Consider the following 21,289-nt stretch of genomic DNA (forward strand, 5'->3'; position numbering starts at 1 on the left):
GTCAACACAGGCCAAAAGTTCAACATAGGCCAAATTTCTAAAATCCTCAATTTTCATCCAATTGACTTGAAATTTCAAGATGACTTGCATATCTGGTCACTGAAGTCAACCACAAATTATATTTTAGGTGAACATAGGCCAAAAGGTCAACATAGGCCGCATTTCTAAAATCACCAATTTCCATTTGATTGACTTGAAATTCGAAGAGGATTTATATATATGGTCACTGAATTCAACCACCAACTATTTTTGAGGTCAACATAGGCCAAAAGGTCAACATAGGCCAAGTTTTTAAAATCCTCAATTTTCATCCGATTGACTTGAAAATTGAACAGCATTTGCACATTGAGTCACTAAATAGGGAAACTCACTATTTTCGAGGTCAAAAGGTCAAAGGTCAACTCAAGGTCAACCTAATCATCATTTTTCATCTGAAAAATCGTCACTTTTCTTCCTGTTGACCTGAGCTTTGATCAAGATTGTCAATTTTAATCTTGATGAAATGGACAATTTGCTGTATTAATGGAATTTTTTTTATTGGGGGTGGGGGGCGGATTTTTCAAGTATCATGCTCCGCATGACGTCTTCTTGTGTTGTATGTTTGTGTGTGTTTGAGTTTGAGTGTAGTTTTTACAAGTTTGTAAGTGTGATTGTGAGTGTTGGATTTTGTATGTTTGTGTGTGTAGGAGTTTGTGCGTGCAGTTTTTATGTTTGTCAGTGTTATTGTTTGTGAGTGTAAGCATTTGTAAGTTTGTGTGTGTCAGTGTTTTGTTTGTGAGTGTAGGATTTTGTATGTGTGTGTATAGGAGTTTGTGAGTGCAGGTTTTACATGTGTGTCAGTGTGATTGTTTGTGAGTGTAAGCATTTGTAAGTTTGTGTGTGTCAGTGTTTTGTTTGTGAGTGTAGGATTTTGTATGTTTGTGTGTGTAGGAGTTTGTGAATGTAGTTTTTTAGCTCACCTGGAACGAAGTTCATGGGAGCTTATGCAATGGCGCGTCATCCGTCAGTCAGCCAGTCAGTCAGTCAGTCAGTCAGTCCGTCCGTCCGTAAACATTTGCAACTTCTTCTCCGAAACCGCTGAAGGGAATGCGACCAAATATTGCACAAATGATATTTGTTATGTTGTGACTAAAGTTTGTTCACAGCATTAAAAAGATCGCGGTCTCAGGGGTCTACTGGTGGTCAAAGTAGATCCTGGTTTGAACCCCCAAAATAGGGAATTTGCTTTTTCCTCTGCAACTACACAAGCTATTTCGATGAAACTTGACCATAACCTTCATCGCCTGTGATGTACCAAAGTTTTTGTTCACGGAATTTAAAAAAAGTCTGCCCCTTTGGGGATCTACAGGGGGATGGGGGGGTTGCCCCCCAAAATAGGTATTTGTTTTCTTCTCAGAAACTACATCATCAATTCTCATGAAACTTCACCACAACCTTCATTGTCCATGATGTACCAATGCTTGTTCAAGGCATTGAAAAATTGGGGTCTGAGGAAATACAGGGGTGGGAGTGGGGGGGGGGGGGGTGGGCGGGAGGATTCCGCCCAAGATAGGTAATGTTTGGTTTGTTTGTTTAAGGTCCTGTGATTATGTTAGTATGATTGTACATGCTGCCCTATCTTCTAGCAAGCATAGAAATTGGTTTAAATACCCTTAGTCGGTGCAGTCTACTGTGACCATGTGAGCACCAGGGGTATTGCCCCGATGTTTATGTTTGTCAATGTTATTGTTTGTGAGTGTAAGCATTTGTAAGTTAGTGTGTCAGTGTTTTGTTTGAGTGTGGGATTTTGTATGTTTGTGTGTGTAGGAGTTTGTGAGTGCAATTTTATGTTTGGCAGTGTGATTGTGAGTGCAAGCATTTGTATGTTTGTGTGTGTCAGTGTTTTGTTTGTGATTGTAGGATTTTGTATGTTTGTATGTGTAGGAGTTTGTCAGTGCAGTTTTTATGTTTGTCAGTGTGATTGTTTGTAAGTTCCGGAGTTTGTATAATGTGTGTGATTGCATGTATGCTATGCGAGTGGTGATTTTGTTTGTGCGTGTATAAGTTTGTGAGTGCAGGTTTTACATGTTTGTCAGTGTGATTGTTTGTAAGTTTAGGTGTTTAGGTGTTTAGGGTTGTTTGTAAGTTTAATACAAAACCACCTTTAGAGGCCAGTTTTTCCCCACAGAGCAGGGGTTGGCCTTTTTCGGGCACCGTGGTCCCCCTTTTAAAGCAATGTTTTATGGCCAGATGCCCTTCCTGCCACCAACCCTGTTAGTTGCCTCTTGCTGCACACAGGGAATTACCAGTGAACTTGTACTCAATTTGCCGACCTCAGAAGGATGACAGGCTGAGTCAACTCCCCTGGCATTAATTCAGCGATCGACCGGGATTCAAACCCAGGATCCTAGGATCCCAAGCCGGCACCCTAACCGCGAAGCCAACACCAGGCTGGGGTTGCATGTATGCTATGCGAGCGGTGATTTTGTTTGCGAGTGTATTTATTACATATGGAGTTGTGATTGGATTACTCTTCTGTGGTATAGGCATCTGAGTGAGAGACCAGAGCTTGAGCTGCCAAGGATGTGCAGGAATCAATGGACTACTTAAAAGTTACCGGTAGGGGTTCAAGTGTGGTATTTCCGTGCCACCCGTTGCCCCTCGAGCCCCCGATTAGCAGGAGCAGCTTTAAACAGGGCACTGCAGGAATTCTGGAGGCTGTCAAGGTTGCCTGCAGAGAAAGGGGTCAAAATAAAGCCGATTGTGCACTGTGTAACCTACTATATAATATAAGTACACTCATTGCTCTGCATTCTGTACAAATGTGCCTGCTCTGTTCTTCTATTAATGCCTGCTGGGGCAGTGTGAAGTTGGCAGCTTCCTAAGGCTCTTTATCCCAAAACGAGCACATTACAGTGATGTTGTAATTATTACAGATAAATCAAGAGTCAGAAGAAAAACAATTAATTTGTTATTGACAATGTGATGTAACATGAGGGTTAAAATAATCCGAATCATATTATTATTGGATTAAAAATGGCACAAAGACTAGTGAAATAAACGTCATATGTGGCTCTTGGATATAAATAAGTTGTTATTGCCAAATGGAATACCGGTGATCAGCTCTTCGAGCTACCATTGAGTTTATTTAATGTTTTTTTAAATTCCTCCCCAACCCTCCCAAATTGAAACTTTTTAATTCTTCCTGAAAATAATGATTCTTCTGATTTTATTCGTTTTTTCCTACAATGTCTAAGGTGTTTGTATATAAATCACATACATGACAAAGATAATAAAAACTAGAGCAAGGTCGATGACACGCCATCACAAATCCGCACGATGAACACCAGAAGCAAAATTGAAAGATGCCAAATGACATTTGTATTATCTGGTTTATATTTGGGCATGACCTGATCTAGACCTCACTAAATACAGCAATTCACAAGGGTTTGTTGGTCAGTTGGTTTGCCATGCCATGTGTAAATACTAAATATGTATGAATAAGAGTTTTCTGGTAATATAAGCCAAATGATGAAACATGTTTTGGGGGTATCGGAAAGATTAAAAACAGGATTGGGAGCTAAATTGAGAAAAAATTCTGTAAACTAACGGAAGAAAAGAGCACAGGAAAGAAAAGGGATATAGTAGCGGAGCTGTGTTGTTGTTGTTGTTGTTGTTGTTGTTGTTGTTGTCTTTGTTGTTGTTGGATAACCCCGAACAGTTCTCTTGAACAAGTCCGCGCCACTGAAACAGCTGATTGAGCTCCAAGAAGTGACCAAGAGATCCGCCACATCAAGGATGGTGTACCCCCGCCTTCACAAAGTCAGGGCCATGAGAGAGAGAGAGAGAGAGAGAGAGAGAGAGAGAGAGAGAGAGAGAGAGAGAGAGAGAGATACACAGAGAGAGAGAGAGAGAGAGAGAGAGAGAGAGAGAGAGAGAGAGAGAGAGAGATACACAGAGAGAGAGAGAGAGAGAGAGAGAGAGAGAGACAGAGGGAGAGAGAGAGAGAGAGAGCGAGAGAGAAAAAAAAAGAGAGAGAGAGACAGAGAGAGAGAGAGAAAAAAAGAGAGAGAGAGAGAAAAGAGAGAGAGCAAGAGAGAAAAGAGAGAGAGAGAGAGAGAGAGAGAGAGAGAGAGAGAGAGAGAGAGAGAACGAAAGAAAGAAAGAAAGAAAGAAAGAGAAAATAAAAGAAAAGAAAAGAGAAGAGAGAGAGAGAGAGAAAAGAGAGAGAAGAGAGAGAGAGAGAAGAGAGCAGAAGAGAGAGAAAGAGAGAGAAAGGAAATGGCCAGTCTATGGGGACTGATCGGCACTCTGACCATGACAGCGCTGCCCTGACGAATCTGGACAGCAGGGAAGAATAGGAAATATTTGGCCCCCGACTGGCGTTGGGGGGGGGGGGGGGGTACAACCACCACGAAGAAGCATCCATCATAGCCGTAATAGCGGAGTTGAGAAGGAAAGGAGAAAAAGGTTAAAGCGTATGGAAGGAGAAGGGAAGGGTTTGTCACTTGAATACCTATTGACTGAAAACATTTCAGCTTTTCATTTTTCCTTTTTCGTAAAAATTTCTAAAACAAAATAAAATACATATTCACATTATTACGAGGTATATTGTGTGGATCAGTGAAAAAAAATCTGAGTTCAATCCATTTTTAAATTCAGGCTGTAACACAACAAAATGTGAAACAAGTCAAGGGGTGTGAATACTTTCTGAAGACACTGTATATGTATGTACAGGCTGTTTCATGAGCCTTAGACACCTAAACCCCTAAGTCTCTAAACATGTAATGGTTGAAAGTTTAACTGTTGATTGGTTTCATTCATTCATATATCAGCTGCCATATCAAGCTGCTGATTTGCATCATTCCAGCTTCATGGTGAATTCACTGATGCATGCAGTACCACCACCACCTCCATAGGACATAGGTCAGGGATTTATAATTTGGCTATGGCACCAGTCGGCCTACACAATAACCTGCTCTTTTTTTTTTTTTAAAGAAACCCAGGAATCTAACATCCACAAGCAATTGCTTGGGTTGGATTGTTTAGCATTCTCGGCCAGACCGATGGCTCATGATGTTCAGAATGAATGAATGAATGAATAAATGAATGATCGTTTTAAGGCCATTTTCCCCGCTAGAGCGGGGGTTAGCCTTGCGGGCCCCATGACAATCATGGTTCCCTGTTTGAGGCAATGTTTTAATGGTCCGGATGCCCTTCCTGACGCCAACCCTTGGTCACGCTCTTACGATGCGCAGGGATACGGTGTACCTATTCTAATCCGGGGTACACACCTGGATCATTCATCCCAGCAAGCTGGTACTCAATTTGCCGACCTCGGAAGGATGACAGGCTGAGTCAATCCCCCTGGCGTTAATTCAGCGATCGACCGGGATTCGAACCCAGGATGTTCAGAACTCAGGTTCAAATCCTAGATAACTATATTATTTGCCCCTTGGTCTACTAACGCCTTTGTAATCCACATTAATTACTTCCTCCTGCATCTGATTTATGTAAAGGCTCTACTATGAGCATTGGGTCATTGTAAAAACAAGAAAATGCCAGCAGGTGGGAAAGCACACTCATTAACGTAACGCCATTTTGTGAAGGATCGATCAGGATGACAATAAATAGCAAAGTTGGTAATTAAATCTAGATTTGACATCTCGATGGTGATTCTGCTACTTCTGACCTCTCTTGTCTTCCATATTGTCCATTAGTGTGGATTTTTATTTTTGTCTATCTCACCTTAGTTTAGGCAGTAGCCTGGTGTTGGCTTAGCGGTTAGGGTGCTGGCTTGGGATCCTAGGATCCTGGGTTTGAATCCCGGTCGATCGCTGAATTAACATTATGTGGGTTGACTCAGCCTGTCATCCTTCCGAGGTCGGCAAATTGAGTACCAGTTCACTGGTAATTCCCTGTGTGTCACAAGAGGTGACTTTTATTATTATTATTTTTTGTATACTGAATCGAGGCTCGTGAAAGAGCTGACATTTACTTCACAAACAAATCAACCAGACAAACAAAATATATAAAAAGAGGGAGCGGAAGACAAGAGAAGGGGAAGCACACAAACACTTGAGAGCACACAACATTTAAGAGCAGGGAGTTGTGTGGGAGGGAGAGGGCTTGGGGGGAGGAGGCATGGGAAGGGGGGCGGGGAAGGGGGGGGGGTGGGAGAAGTATAAAACACAAGGACACCAAGGACTTCCAGGACAGAAGTTGGTATTTCAAAAAAGTGGAATTGGGGTGAAATTAGCGGGGATAGAAAAGATCAAGGTTTTGGATGGGGTAAGATAAGAGATGGTGGTGAACAGCTGTTTTAAAGACCTGGAGGGTGGAGTGGGATTGAAGAGAGTGAGGGATTTGTTCCAGAGGCGGGAGAAAAGAGGAATGAAGGAGTGAAGGTGAGCAGAGAGTCTTGATTTTGGCAGTTTAACCATAAGAGGGTTGCAGGCAGATCTTGTGCGACCTGAGGAATATTTGCGGGACAGAGCCTAGAGAGAGAGCTGGGGGGGCAAGGCCAGAGAGGAGTCGGTAGAAGACGGAAAGACCACCAACCTGCCTGTGGTGAGTGAGTGAGAGGCCCTTGGAGTTAGCTTCATCGCGGGAGATTCCAATGATTCTGAATGCTTTGGTTTCAACAGCGTGAAGACGAGCTAGGTGTGAGGCAGGAGCACCAGCCCAGAGGGGAGAGCAGTATTCCATTGAGCTGCGGATGAAAGCCTTGTTTGTGGTGAGGAGCTCAGGTGTGCCAAGGAAGGACTTCGCACGACGGAGGATGCCCAGTCGCCGACTGGCTTTGGAGGCCAGATTTGAAATGTGGTTTTCCCAGGAAAGATCATGGCAGATAGTGAGACCCAAAAGCTTGAGTGACAGAACTTCTTGGAGAGGATTATTCAGAAAGTATATGGGAGGGTTGTCTAGTCGGTCTTTTCGGTGATACATCGTAAGAGTGTGAGATTTGTCAGGATTGAAAGACATGTTCCACTTGTTTGCCCATTCTGTGATTTTGTCCAGGTCTGCAGAGAGTGAGGAGGCTGCAGACTGCCAATCTGAGGGATGAAGAATGGAGTGACAGAGAGTAGAGTCATCAGCAAAGAGATAGAGAGGATTTTCAAGAGAGTCAGAGAGATCATTGATGAAGACCAGAAAAAGCATAGGGCCCAGAAAACTGCCTTGGGGAACTCCAGCCTGAACAGGAAGAGGAGATGAGAGAACCCCATTCAAGGCCACACGTTGACTATTACTAGAGAGGAAGTCCGCCAGCCATGCATGGAGATTTCTATGGATACCAAAAGAGGAGAGTTTGGTGAGCAGAGCGGGGTGCCAGACCGTATCGAAGGCACGTGATATGTCAAGGGAGACAGCACTAATTTCCTGTTTGGCATTGAGGACCTCCACCCATTGTTGAGAAAGCAGAAGCAGCATGTCCAGAGTAGAGTGACCAGGTCTGAAACCAAATTGATGATCAGAGATCAAGCCATTGGAGAAGTGGAAAGATTTCATATCTGAAGCAATGATGGATTCCATGACTTTGCTGACAATTGGGAGAAGGCTGATTGGTCTGTAGTTGCTGGGATCTGTTATTGCACCTTTTTGTGCAAAGCGGTGATGTGGGCAGATTTCCAAGCAGATGGCAGATGACCTTGAGCAAAAGAGAGGGTGAAGAGAACAGAGAGAGGGATTGAAAGAGTGGAAGAACAGGATTTTAGGACCCGTGGGCTGATGCCGTCAGGTCCAGTTGCAGAATCAGAGTCGAGGGTTGACAGAAACTTTTCCACCTTGTCAGGAGGAAAGGACACAGAGTCCAGGAGCAGCTGGGTACGACTGGGTACGGTGGGTACAGAGAGGGATGGGTTTGGGACACAAGATTTAGAGGCAAACACAGAGTTGAGGCATTCAGCTTTTTCACGTGCGGAGTCAGCCGTGTGGCCGTTTGAGGTGAGGGAGGGGATGGAGGGGGAACAAACACCAGAAACAGATTTGACCACACACCACCAGGATTTGGAAGAGGGAGACAGATAAGAGAGTTCTGTCCTGAGAACAGAGAGATATTGTTTCCTGGCTCTCCTGAGGGTGGACACACACTTGTTTCGGGCTTTGTGAAAGGAAATGAGATTTCCTTCCGTTGGATTTGCTTTCCAGGAGACGAAAGCAAGTTGTTTCTGGGCAATAGCCTCACCACAAGATTCCGTGTACCATGGACAGGAGGAAGGGTATGACAACTGAAGACGAGATGGGATAAATCTGTGCATGAGAGAGAGCAATTTACTTTGGAAGAATTCCCAGGATGAGTTGATGTCAGAGGCGGTAGAGATGGGAGACCAGTCCAGATGATTGATGGCTGCTTGAAGACCGTGCCAGTTGGCCTGAGTGAAATGCCAGACTCGTCGACGCTGAGGAGGCTCTCTGAGAATGGTCAGAGAGATGTCCACTTTGACAAGCACATGATCAGATGAGCCGATTGGAGCAGAAGAAGAGCAGCAGACATTTTCAGGGAAGTTAGTCATAACCAAGTCCAGAAGAGAAGATGCTCCGTTGACTGAGATCCGGGTCGGGAAATTGACAGATTGTGTCAGCCCCAGTGAGTCACAGAAGTCCTTTGCTGAAGAGCCATGGCTGGTGAGAGTGGTACCCACACCCAGCCATCTGGCATGGTGACAATTGAAATCACCACATATGAGGAAGAGAGAGTTGGGATGGGTAGATAGAAGTTGGTCCATATTATCAGACAGCGAGATGTAGATGGAGTCATCACTGTTTGGTGGATGGTACAACACACATATGAACAAAAGGTGGGAGCGAAGGGGAAGCCGTAGCCAAAGGTATTCCTGGGGGTGAGGTGGAGAGAGGGCAGTGCAGGGCGAGTGAGGAAGAGAGTTTTTTTTATAAAGATAGCAATGTTAGATAGCAATAAATAGCAATAATAGCAATAATAGCTAACTTTATTGTTAGATAGCAATAAAGATAGCAATCCCCATAAGGACTAACAGGGTTGGTGGCAGGAAGAGCATCTGGCCATAAAACGTTGCTTCAAAAAGAGGACCCTGGTGCCCAAAAAAGTCCAAACCCTGCTCTGCGGGGAGAAATGGCCTTAAAAGGCGGTTCTTCACCTTACTTTAGGGATTTTAAATCCCCCATGCAAGAGTAGACTTCAGGCTTAGGGAAATTCCCTGGTAAGATTTAAGGATATTTTTGGAGTGAGTTAACCACATTGTCTCAGTGATATCTCTTCCTGGTCGGAAGTTGTCTCAGTGGCCCCATAAGGGTTTATTTAACTAAGATTTTCATGCGGATTTTTAAAATGGTGATTTTATGTTTTTGATGGTTAACTAGTAAAGAAAATTTTCAGACCATAAATGCCGACATAATTGTTTCCCCGAACCCAGTGATGTTCACAAACCTATACCAAGCTCCTTTTTAACTGGAGTGTTAAAGATAACAAATTCATTGCATTCATATAGGTAGTAACACTGCATCACATTTAAGTAACTTCTGCTTCGTGCTGAGTTATGCAAGTTCTGTGCGTGGTCTGTCATTGGTCGGTGCAGATGGTTGAAAACGATCTCGGTCATCCTTTTTTTGAATAAACAAGACATGCTGGAGGACAAGATTCTTGCTGGGAAGTTCTTGATTGAAGACTATTTCCCAGAGTACGCCAACTACGCAATACCTGTAGATGGTGGGTGGCACATGCCCGACTGTACTACGGATCTTCATGTTGGAATTAAAATTCTTAACAACAAACAAGACAGCGCACTCACCTACACAACAGAACAGTACAACTTGAAGATGAAGAACACTCTTTTACACCACACTTTCTCCACTCACAAGACCCTTTTGTAACCAGGCATCAAAAAATAAACAATTTGGGTATTCAAAAATGAAGATCCAAAAACGAAGGCCCCACCAACTAGTATAGGTGCCCAGCAGTAGTATGGGTAGTGAGTGATCTTCATCTGGGAGTGTGCTCGCAATGTGTGCCAGGTTTCAATTATTCTCTAAGGAGGGAGGTGGGACATCACATGGCTCATCACCTCTTCATCACAAGGCAATGATAAAAACGATGTGATGTCTCACCATTTGCATATTGCAGTCATGTGATCCCTTCCACCACCTGCACACCTGCACACCTGCACACCCAATACCAGCATAGTCTCAGATGAAGATCACTTGGTGGTCAAAACGTTAGATATGACCCTTGACTCCTGGGTGGCTGCACTCAGTGGTGGTGCCTTCATTTTAAAAATACGGATCTTCCCAATTTTGAATTGTTTTGTACACGTGTTTCTTCAGAAATCGCTATGGGCCGAATTTACGAAAAGCACTTAGTGACCGTCTTGCTAACACATGCCTTAACCCTTATATACGTAGTGACAAAAACATTGATGTATGTGCACAGCTAATCGCCCGTATAAGTAGCAATTTATGAAGAGAGATATAAACAGCTGATTAATCTGTGAGACAGCACCCATATCTCCAACGTCCAATTGAAATGAACCACCTTTCGAGGCTATTTTTCCCCACAGAGCAGGGGTTGGCCTTTTTCGGGCACCGTGGTCCCCTTTTTGAAACAATGTTTTATGGCCCTTCCTGCCGCCAACCCTGTTGGTCACCTCTTGCGACACACAGGGAATTACCAGTGAATTGGTACTCAGATTTGCCGACCTCGGAAGGATGACAGGCTGAGTTAACCCCCCTGGTGTTAATTCAGCGATCAACCGGGATTCGAACCACAGGATCCATAGGATCCCAAGCCGGCACCCTAACCACTAAGCCAACACCAGGCCTTCAATATCCAATTGAAATGATGCACTTATATCGAATCACACCGCTATGGACAGTTGTTGGAGGGGATTCAGCGGATTGCTCCTCATCGTACGTTGATCCATGTCATGTTGCACTAGATTCAGCAAACAATGAAATGATTCCTTCGAAAGTCAGTAACTCTGGATAAATATGATATTGTCATACTTCTCCAGAGGATTGCATCTATCCTCAAGTATTCTCAATGCACGTCAGTCGGCGAACTGCCCTATCACTATCCTCTTCTGCCTCCTATTGAGATCATTCAATAACTCCTAACACATCAATATTCACCACCCAATGTAAACTGCCAATTATAAGCCATGCATTGCTTGCTTCAAGGCCTTAACACACACTCTTAAACATGCCCTCACAGACATGTGACTGTTTCTTTGTTATTTAAACGCTTGTGATTAGGTTTCAATCCGCATTAGATAATCACTCTTCGGTGAATGGCGACTAACTTTGAACAGGTGATCATTGCACGATTAGCGATTCTACACGCATCTTACTCTTCAATGCCTTTCGTAAATTCGGCCCTAAAAGTTTGGTAAAACAACCAGTCTATACAGGAAATGAAAGAGAAGATAACAGCATCAAATAGTGACCTTAATTCCACAGTAGCCCTAAGGCTAACACCATCATTTCACCTTTAAAGGCTGTCAACATCATTGCATTGCAGTCTGTTTGTAATTCTGAAAGTGATCACAGCCTGATTCCACAAACTCAATGTGCAATGTGTTTTTTTTTAATATTGCTGATACCCTATACTCTTACTACCAGCTCCCACACCGCAAGGAGAAGACCCGCGGGTGTCTCGTGCCAAGTTCTTCATCCGGGATGAGTTTTTGGTAAGTATTGTCCTGTCACCAGTGGTTTAGACCACTGGGTGATGGATAACCGAGACAGTTTTACTCCCGAGGCGGCACCCCGAAAAATGGCAGGATCTTTGTCGCGCGGAATGAAGGGAGGTGAAGCGTTAACCTGAACGGAACACACCGGTTTATTCCGAAACCACAAACAAGTAAACGACAGTAAGTTCAACAAATAATTTAATGAGAATAAATGCAGGACGGAAATGTCAAAATTAATGTTGAGGTAAATAAAATTCCTATCTGATGTACTTCCACACACAGACTCAAAACAGACAAGGGGACAGATGAAAGAAAATAAAATCCCTTTGTGGTTTTCCGGCACTCAGCTTTGGCCTCAAGTGGTCATTTTCGAGTAGAGTGGTGGTGACGAGGCTCAGGAAGCACACAAGATGGCGACCGCCGACGAAAAGCCCACGTGTCGAAGGCGCCCAGAGCTGTGAGGCAAGCAGTGAAGACCGCCCTCTTTCAGGTTCCACTGCCTGGGCGAGCACAATGCAGCCTCCAGCTCCCCCGGAGAGTACCACAGGCGAAACCTCTTTATAAATGCTGCCAATGCAACAAAAGCTCAAATGCCAACATTGCTGCCACAAAAGCTGCCAACGCAACGCAACAAAAGCTCCCTCCAAAAGCACGCATACTTAATTCAGCACCAAAATGGCCAACTTCTTGTCGGACCCAGCAGAAGAAGAGCACTCCTCTTCCTCCCGAGCGAGAACCAATCGCGTCCCTTGGGGCATGTCCTGCCGGCCTTCTTCTCCGCCGACTGATCCTCCGCCTCTACTGGGCGGGGCCTTTTGCCAATAGTGTTCATGTGGGTGGGGCTTAGTTGTGGTGAGTGTTCATAGGGTCGGCGTTGGTTGTAAATGTTGTTTAATGGGGTTTTCATGGCCGGCCGTGGTAAATGTAGAACGTTAGGGAAAATCACCGAGGGAAAAATCACATACTGGGAAAAACTAACCTTAATCCCTAACTAATTATCACTGCTTCACCCCTCATGTGAAGACACATAAACAATCTTAAGCTACAGTTTTCCTACTTAAGTACATCGAGATTTCTCATACATGTCCACGTCCACGGGCAATGCTATAATTATACAGTCCTACCTTTACTATGGGATTCTTTCAACTACCCCCATAAAGGTAACAGTATTGTGTTACGGATTCGTCACTTCCATTGTGGTGGTTTGCATCCACTGTAAATATTTCTGATTCCATGTACTATTATTGTTTTCAAAAGGTTTATTGTCCATGAACTGTTTTCAAAAGGTAAAAAAGTTAATGTTAAAAGAAACAGGAAACCGGATCGGGAACCAGACGACGAAGAGGAAGAAGAGGGAGAAAAAGGGCGGAGCGAGTGAGTCGGACAAGAAGGAGCCGAGCTACTTGCGGTCTGGAGCGAACGTTGGCGAGCAAGAGTCACTAGCGAACTTTCGGGTTTCCGGGAAAGGGATTCCTGCGACAGAGTTGTTATCGCTGTGACCGATCAACCGGCGTGTCAGGTTTTTGGCGGTGGATTCCGAGGAGAATAATCGCCGGGCCGTTACATCTCAAGAATGGGTCGTCGGGCATTTTGACTCGCACAGGACTTGTGCTTCGCTCACGGTTTCGTCTCTTTTCGACCATTTTCACTGCATTCAGACGTCGATCTGGGGTGTGTGTGTGACGTGGCTTTTTGAAGGTTAATTCGTCCATACCCGAGGGTGTGATCTCTCAGTCGCCTGGAGGGTGCCTTTGGATTTCCCAGTCGCCTTGAGGGTGCCTGTGCCCCGCGTTGGCAGCGGGACTGTTCTTGCCATCCGAACGGTATTCTGGTCTCGATGGGACATCGTTCTGGCGATCGCTGTAGCACATCAACTTTGGCTTGGAGCCGGGAATAAGAGACATTGGGAATGTTCTTGGTTCACTCACTTGGAGCGCAGTGAGTTATATATTACAAAACTGATGGTACCATCATCGGATATTGATTGTACTTTTGATTACTATTATTGTTGTACCGTTATTCTTGTGTGATCTTAATACAGTATTTGTTTGTGAGTAACAATTGGGGTGGCTTCTCCATTGATCTTTGACATACAGAATAACACATTTTTCTGCCGCGACTCCTCTCGGGGCTCGGAGGTACGCCGTGACCAGGGGGTCGGGGAGGAGCACGTAACAGAAATTGGGGGCTCGTCCGGGATTAAATTCCCTGATAACACTCGTCCGGGATAGAATTCCCTAACATTCCCCAAATTCTCAAATTTGGAATTATTTTCTAACCTTCCCAAATGTTTCAAAAAAATTTGAAAATTTTTGTATGAAGGTTAACAGGTGTTAACTGATAGTCACCATGGTGTTTGACGCAGAACAGTTTGCGGCGTCCCCTAATGAGGCACAGTTCCAAGCATTAAAAAAATCGGAACTCTTGATATTGGCCAGACATTTTAACTTGGAGGTCCGAGTTAAGATGAAGAAAGCAGCGATGCAGACATTGGTGGTAGAATCTCTGGTGGGACAAGGAACATGGACAGAGGTAGCCTTGGATTGGTTACCCGAGGAAAAAGAAAATGTGGAGCTCCGGAAAATGGAGATGCAACTGCAGAGCCAGGAAACGTTAAAAGCAGAGGAAAGGAGAGCTGAAGAAGAAAGAAGAGCAGGGGAAAGAGCAGAGGAAAGGAGAGCTGCAAGTGAACTCGAGGAGAGAAGAGCAGAGGAAAGGAGAACTGAAAGGGAACTCAAAGAAAGAAGAGAAAAGGAAAGAGCAGAGGAGAGGAGAGCCAAAAGGGAGTTAAAGGAACATGACATGGAGTATCAGAAGGAAGTTAAACTCAAGGAGTTGGAATTAATTGGAGAACGGGGAGAGGTAGCATCAATGCCGGCTGGTTCGACAACTAGTCAGAACACCTGGGATGTTGGTAGACATGTGAGGCTGGTTCCGCCCTTCAATGAAAAGGAGGTAGCCAAGTTTTTTTTTACACTTTGAGAAAGTGGCTCAAATGCTAAAGGCCTGTGAGGTCCTGGACTATGTTAGTGCAAAGTGTTCTGGTGGGTAAAGCTCAAGATATATTTTCGGCTTTACCGATTGACAAATGTACATATTATGAGGAAGTGAAGAAAGCCATTCTCAAAGCCTATGAATTGGTCCCTGAGGCTTACCAGCAAAAATTCCAGAATGCCAGGAAGAGGGAGAGTGAGACCCATGTGGAGTTTGCCAGAATGAAGGAAACCATGTTTGGTCGGTGGTGTGATTCGAAGGGGATTGGGAAAGACTTCGAACTGTTGTGACAATTGATCTTGGTGGAGGAATTCAAACAGTGTGTCCACGAGGACATTAAAGTACATCTGGAAGAAAAGAAGGGACCAGAGTTGTATGAGGCAGCAACCGTGGCAGATGACTATGCCTTGACACACAGGATGGGGTTACACACACCTAACTTCCCGCCTAGAGTTCGCCAGGTGAGTTATGGTACATCCGGTGTGGAGCACGAATATTCATGGGGGCGGCCTCAAGATGACTATTAGGACAAATCTGATACCGCAACTTTTATGGATCAGAAAACTACAGTTCCAAGACAGACTTATCTTCCGGGGGGCTCGAGGCAGACCACGAGTTTTTCCTCCGGGCCTACTTGCACTTTTTGCAAGAAACCTGGACATTTGATGTCCCAATGTTATGCCCTGGAAAGGAAAAATCAGGAGCGGAGTCAGACTAGTACAACTCTGAATGCATTGGCAAATGCGAGAAATCGTCCTTGGAGGACAGTGCCTTGTGAAGGTTCCCATGCCAAAGTTTCGGCATCACAGAACGACCTTATTCAGGAGGGTTACAAACCTTTTATTTCAGAGGGGTTTGTGTCACTGGATGGAGACTTGACTAACCAGAGACCTGGTAGGGTATTGAGGGACCCAGGAGCACATCAATCTTTGATGCTTGAGGGCATTTTGCCATTGTCAGAGAAGACGGCAACTGGTGTTAGTGTTCTTTTACAGGGGGTTGGTGGCTGTGTTAAAGCCCCACTTCATGTCATCCATATGAAGTCAGATTTGGTGTCAGGACTGGTCACCGTAGGGTTACAAGCCACTCTACCTGTAGAGGGAATATCTTTTGTTATCGGGAATGATTTGGCCGGTGGTCAAGTTTCTCGTAACCCGATGTTTGTTGAAAAGCCTGGTATGAAAAATAACACTGCACAGGTAGAGCAGGAGATTCTGGGTATCTTTCCATCCTGTACCGCGACTCGTGCTATGGGTAGGAAGCGCTCTGAAGAGAAGGGGAAGGTACTGACGTCACGCTTTGCACAGACATTTCTTGTCAGGTACCCTGAAACTAAGTGTCAGCACACACAAGTCAGGGATGGAGGCAATATTGGCAAGCTCTTTGTAGGTGGACTGAACTTCAACACAAGGGAAGATGTTCTAGACTCTGTCTTCGGCAAATATGGACCGCTCTTGGAAGTGCTGCTGATAAAAGATATGGAGACGCAATAGTCAAGAGGGTTTGGCTTTTTCACGTTTGAAAACACAAAGGACGCCAAAGCTGCAGAAAAGGATTTGAATGGCAAGGATTTGGATGGTCGGACCATAACAGTAGAGAAGGCAGGCCATAGTCGTTGGGGGAGCTCCAGCGGAGGAAAACGTGGAGGTAGTTTCAGGGGTGGCTATGGCTCCTGGGGTGGAAGTAGTAGTTTTGGTGGTGGCTGCAGTCGATATTACTATGGAGGCTCCCAGAGTTACAGCAGCTCCCGAAGGGATGATTATCAGGGTAGTGGCCGAGAAGGAGACCGCTGTTCACGTGACTACAGCGACAAGCGGTCTAGCCGTGATTATTATGAAAGTTAGGAAGAGCTGAAGCACTGAATGCTGCGGAGCAGCCGAGCCAAGATTCCTACACGGATTAACCGTGAACTCCACGTTCCTAAAGGCGTCCATGTAGTGAATACTTCCAGGCCTCACCACCCAACCACCATGAAACCTGGGTCTCAGCTCGGCCTCCCTAAAAAAGTGCTTTAGATTTGCGTGACTTTGGATTTTTGATCACAACCCCTTAACCTTCATTCAAAAAATGAAAAATAAAAACCAGAGGTTGATGAGATGGAGTTTGGCTTTGCAGGAGTTTGGCTTGGTAATTGAGCATGTAAAGGGCAGGGATAATGTCGTTGCTGATGCTTTGTCCAGAGTGAACTAACTTTGGAAATCTCTGTAGGTTGTTTGAAGTTTTGTTGCTTTATTTTTGGGCAATATTGAGTATCGTTGCTCACGGGAATTGATGATTTGGGGTGTGAGTTTACTTTTGTTTGTTGGGAGAGTTTTGCCTACAAAGAAAGTTTTCACTATGTTCAAACTTTCTTTCTTGAGGGGGGGAAGTGTTATGGATTCGTCACTTCCGTTGTGGTAGTTTGCATCCACTGTAAATATTTCTGATTCCTTGTACTATTATTGTTTTCAAAAGGTTTATTGTCCATGAACTGTTTTCAAAAGGTAAAAAAGTTAATGTTAAAAGAAACAGGAAACCGGATCGGGAACCGGACGACGAAGAGGAAGAAGAGGGAGAAAAATGGCGGAGCGAGTGAGACGGACAAGAAGGAGCTGAGCTACTTGCAGTCTGGAGCGAACGTCGGCGAGCAAGAGTCACTCGCGAACTTTCGGGTTTCCGGGAAAGGGATTCCTGCGACAGAATTGTCATGGCTGTGACCGATCAACCGGCATGTCAGGTTTTTGGCAGTGGATTCCGAGGAGAATTATCGCCGGGCCGTTACATCTCAAGAACGGGTCGTCAGCCATTTTGACTCATGCAGGACTTGTGCTTCGCTCACGGTTTCGTCTCTTTTCGCCCATTTTCACTGCATTCAGACGTCGATCTGGGGCATCTGTGTGACGCGGCTTTTTGAAGGTTAATTCGTCCATACCCGAGGGTGTGATCTCTCGGTCGCCTGGAGGGGCTGTTGGATTTCCCAGTCGCCTTGAGGGCGCCTGTGCCCCGCGTTTGCAGCGGGACTGTTCTTTCCATCCGAACGGGATTCTGGTCTCGATGGGACATCGTTCTGGCGATCGCTGGAGCACATCAACTTTGGCTTGGAGCCAGGAATAAGAGACATTGGGAATGTTCTTGGTTCACTCACTTGGAGCGAAGTGAGTTATATATTACAAAACTGATGGTACCATCATCGGATATTGATTGTACTTTTGATTACTGTTATTCTTGTGTGATCTTAATACAGTATTTGTTTGTGAGTAACAATTGGGGTGGCTTCTCCATTGATCTTTGACATACAGAATAACACATTTTTCTGCCGTGACTCCTCTCGGGACTGGGAGGTACGCCGTGACCAGGGGGTCGGGGAGGAGCACGTAACAATTGTTATGAATTTGGGTAGTGATATATAGAGCAGAATAGATCTGAGTAGGTAACATGCTTCGGGATGTCGCGGTAAGGAACACTACCTGTAATAAGTTCATGTGTAGGCGTTTTGTCGGGTAAGATGTATAATTGTGAATCCACCAGGAGGTTCGAGTGATACGTAGTGCTCCTCCCCGACCCCCTGGAGTGATAAGGATTAAGGAGTAGCGCCCTTGTATGTCTCACCTGGTTAGCCAAACCTCTGTCCATTTTGGCACTGCACACCACTTAGACACTTCGTTAGGATCCCTTAGTACAACACTAACAATGCCCTCCCCCCTGACATGACTTAGGAAGAAATCAGGACAGAACACCGTCACATGGCCGCCACCATTTACACCTCCGACAGGCCTATCCACCTCGCATAGCACGTGCTATAACACCATAAACAAGAGCGCGCGGAACTGAGACTCAGTGGGCGTGCGCCTAGGCGAGTTGGTGGAGGCTCTGATTGGTTGGCGGCGCGCCAGGGCTGACGTGACGAAGAAGATCGATATTAACGAGGGCCAAGCGCCATTTTCGGGCAGTTCGTTTGAGGTGTGCACGAGTGGAGTTGGAGTTTGTTTGAGGTGCGCACGGGCAGAGTTGGCAGTTGATCCAGAGCAGTTGCTGAACGTCATTGCAGTTCGCTGGAGGAGATCAGTTGAGCCATAGGGAGTTGCTGAATGCCAGTTGCCGAACGCCATTGCGCAGTCGAGTCGATACGAGGAGTTGTTTTAAGCAGCCCGGTCGAGTCGTTCAGAGATCCCGACCTGAGTTGGGCTGAGGTGTAGCCTGAGTGGAGCTCACTGTCCTGCTGTGGGACCTCGTGGTGCTTGGAGCGGTGCTGGTGCTTGGAGCGGTGCTCGGTGCTTTGGAGTTTGGTGCACGGACCTCGTGTGCAGTGGCGAGGGCATTGGCTCGGGCCTAGCGGGGCGTGCGAGGCGGACGGAGGATTCCTCCACGCCGGAGTTTGGAGCCGCGTTGGACGGACAAGACAACGAGACCAGATAAGACCGAGCTCCGCGGTTACATGATACATGACGTGTTATTTTCGTATTTCATATCCCCTCGTCTTGTATTCAATATCTGGTGTGCAGGATCCCGATTTAGAATATTTCATTACCGGCACGTGCTTTTCCTGTCCTTGCTTTTTCCTGAATAAACCCTTGTATTATTTCTGTATATACCTGAACGCAGTTTTCCGGGTGGTTGATTTTAATAGCTAAGGCTGTGGTGGCTCTCGCCGCCTCCCTTCATCCCGCGCGCTTGGGGTAGCTTTTGGTTTTGGAATCCGCCATTGAGTTTTCGCCTTTGGAGTAAAGCCTTCGCGATCGGCATCCGCAACTCTGGTGTTAATCGGAGTTGCGCGACAGTATTATGAGAGAGTATCACCAAGGCATTTACTTGTGGAAGAGCTTTGTAATGAATTTGAGCTACTCTTTTGGGGAGAGGGGTGCAGGGTATTTGTAAGAAACATTAAATAAGTAAAAAATTGTTGTTGATAAGGTGGTGTACAAGAAAGGAAAGAAAAACAATTTAAGTTACTACTATAATATTGGTGAATGTGGTAACGAATCAATGGCTGAGGTGATTGAACAGAGAAAGGTAACTGAGTAAGAGAATGGCCAGGGTATCAGGTGGTAACAACCAATAACAAAGCAGAGGTGATTGGACTAAAGAAATACTCTTAGCTCTTACACGAGCCTCGATCTTGTATACAAAAAAATAAAGAAATAGAGAACACTAAAAATTGTGAAAATCTGGGCTTACAGTAAGGGTGTTTAAAAAAGAAAAGTTTGGGAGAATTATTGATCCGGTCGGGTTGAGAAAAAGAAATGGAGACGACAGGGTGGTTAGGTTTGATGATTGTGATGTTTGGTGAGGTTATACTAAATCTAACATGGCAAAGAATTCAAGATGGGCAGTTGTATCACTGCCATGTTACTTCCGACAGAGAATCAGCACAGCAAGCGGAAGCGGGAAGCATCATTGCTACCCACACTTCACTTGCGCCGTGGATACGGAGAACATTCGTCGGGTGTTTCAGGATTGTCGTGATATCATCCAGAGAATGCACCTTCGTCAGTACGAGCTTCTTTGAAACCGCTTACCAATCCATACCTTGCTGCATCACACCTTTGTCTTATACACCATCAATCTTCACCTAATTATTGACTTTTGACCCAAACTCTGACCTTTGTGGACCCCATTATTTTGTATACCCCTGAACATAGTCATATTTGTCTTTCTTTCTCTCTATCGGACTCTGGGCATCTTGGTTTAACATCAAATGTAAACATTAACCTTGTATATGACAAAACACAGCTGATGATTTTTTATATCCACAGGGAAATATGATTGGTGTCTCAACCACGTATACAGAGAATGTCATCATGACATCTGGTGGAGGTCAGGTTGATTAGAGGGCAATGCACAACTTGAAACCTTAAACCGTTAATGTTGTCGAGAACATTTGCAACGCCAACAATGCTATCATGTGCATCCAATAAGATATGGTACTTCACATTCAACGTTTCAACAAGTCCCTTTTCAGTACTACAAACAGTAATTGCTCCAACACAATGCTTGTGGACCTCATGCTCAATTGATTCCAATCCCTTGGCAAGCTAGTTGGGCTAAGTAAGCCATGGTTCCACCACCCACAACGCAGGTGTATTCTTTGGCTCGTACAACACATCGCATCATGTTACATTCACAACTTTAATTGTACATGGATCTGAAATTAATTTACTTACGGAACCCAATGAGACAATGATAATCATGTTATGACGTCACTAGCTGTTATCTGCACCGCATCGTTAACAAAAACTACATTCGTTCAATATTTTAGATGGCCTATCCCTGACTTGACGAGTCTCAAAAACAAAAAACATTGAGATAACTCACATTTGTCTTCGATCATTTGTTTATTTTATTCAGGAATATGACAAGGATATACTGTACTGTACAAGGAATTTACAGTGAGTGGGAGGCTATTTGGCCCATCATGCCTGTATCATCATGCCATAATGCTGGAATTCCCACACCGTATACAGTGCTAGTTGTATACAGATAACTTAAAAAAAGAAGGAAAAAGTTATTTCAACAAGATAATGGTACAGAGTGGTCCACACTTTTGAAAGCTGAGATCTTTAAAATCCGCAGCATAAATGCAGACGAGATATATATATATATATATATATATATATTTAGAAAAGATTCATGAAATTTAAACAATTTTATTTATGTAAGACTTGACTCATTGTTAG

The 21,289-nt window shown here is 44.8% G+C and overlaps 1 protein-coding gene across 1 annotated transcript in view; it reads left to right on the forward strand.

The window, feature by feature from the left end:
- Positions 1-20,121, forward strand: part of LOC144888947 (guanine nucleotide-binding protein G(s) subunit alpha-like) — a 40,110-nt gene extending 19,989 nt beyond the window's left edge. The window contains exons 5-7 of the mRNA XM_078768722.1: positions 9,534-9,664; positions 11,572-11,639; positions 19,975-20,121. Of these exons, the coding sequence (XP_078624848.1) occupies positions 9,534-9,664; positions 11,572-11,639; positions 19,975-20,121 (346 nt within the window). The remainder of the gene's footprint in view (positions 1-9,533; positions 9,665-11,571; positions 11,640-19,974) is intronic.
- Positions 20,122-21,289: the final 1,168 nt, after the last annotated feature.

The sequence above is a fragment of the Myxine glutinosa genome, unplaced genomic scaffold, assembly GCF_964187855.1.
Source record: "Myxine glutinosa unplaced genomic scaffold, kmMyxGlut1.1 SCAFFOLD_182, whole genome shotgun sequence".
NCBI lineage: Eukaryota > Metazoa > Chordata > Myxini > Myxiniformes > Myxinidae > Myxine > Myxine glutinosa.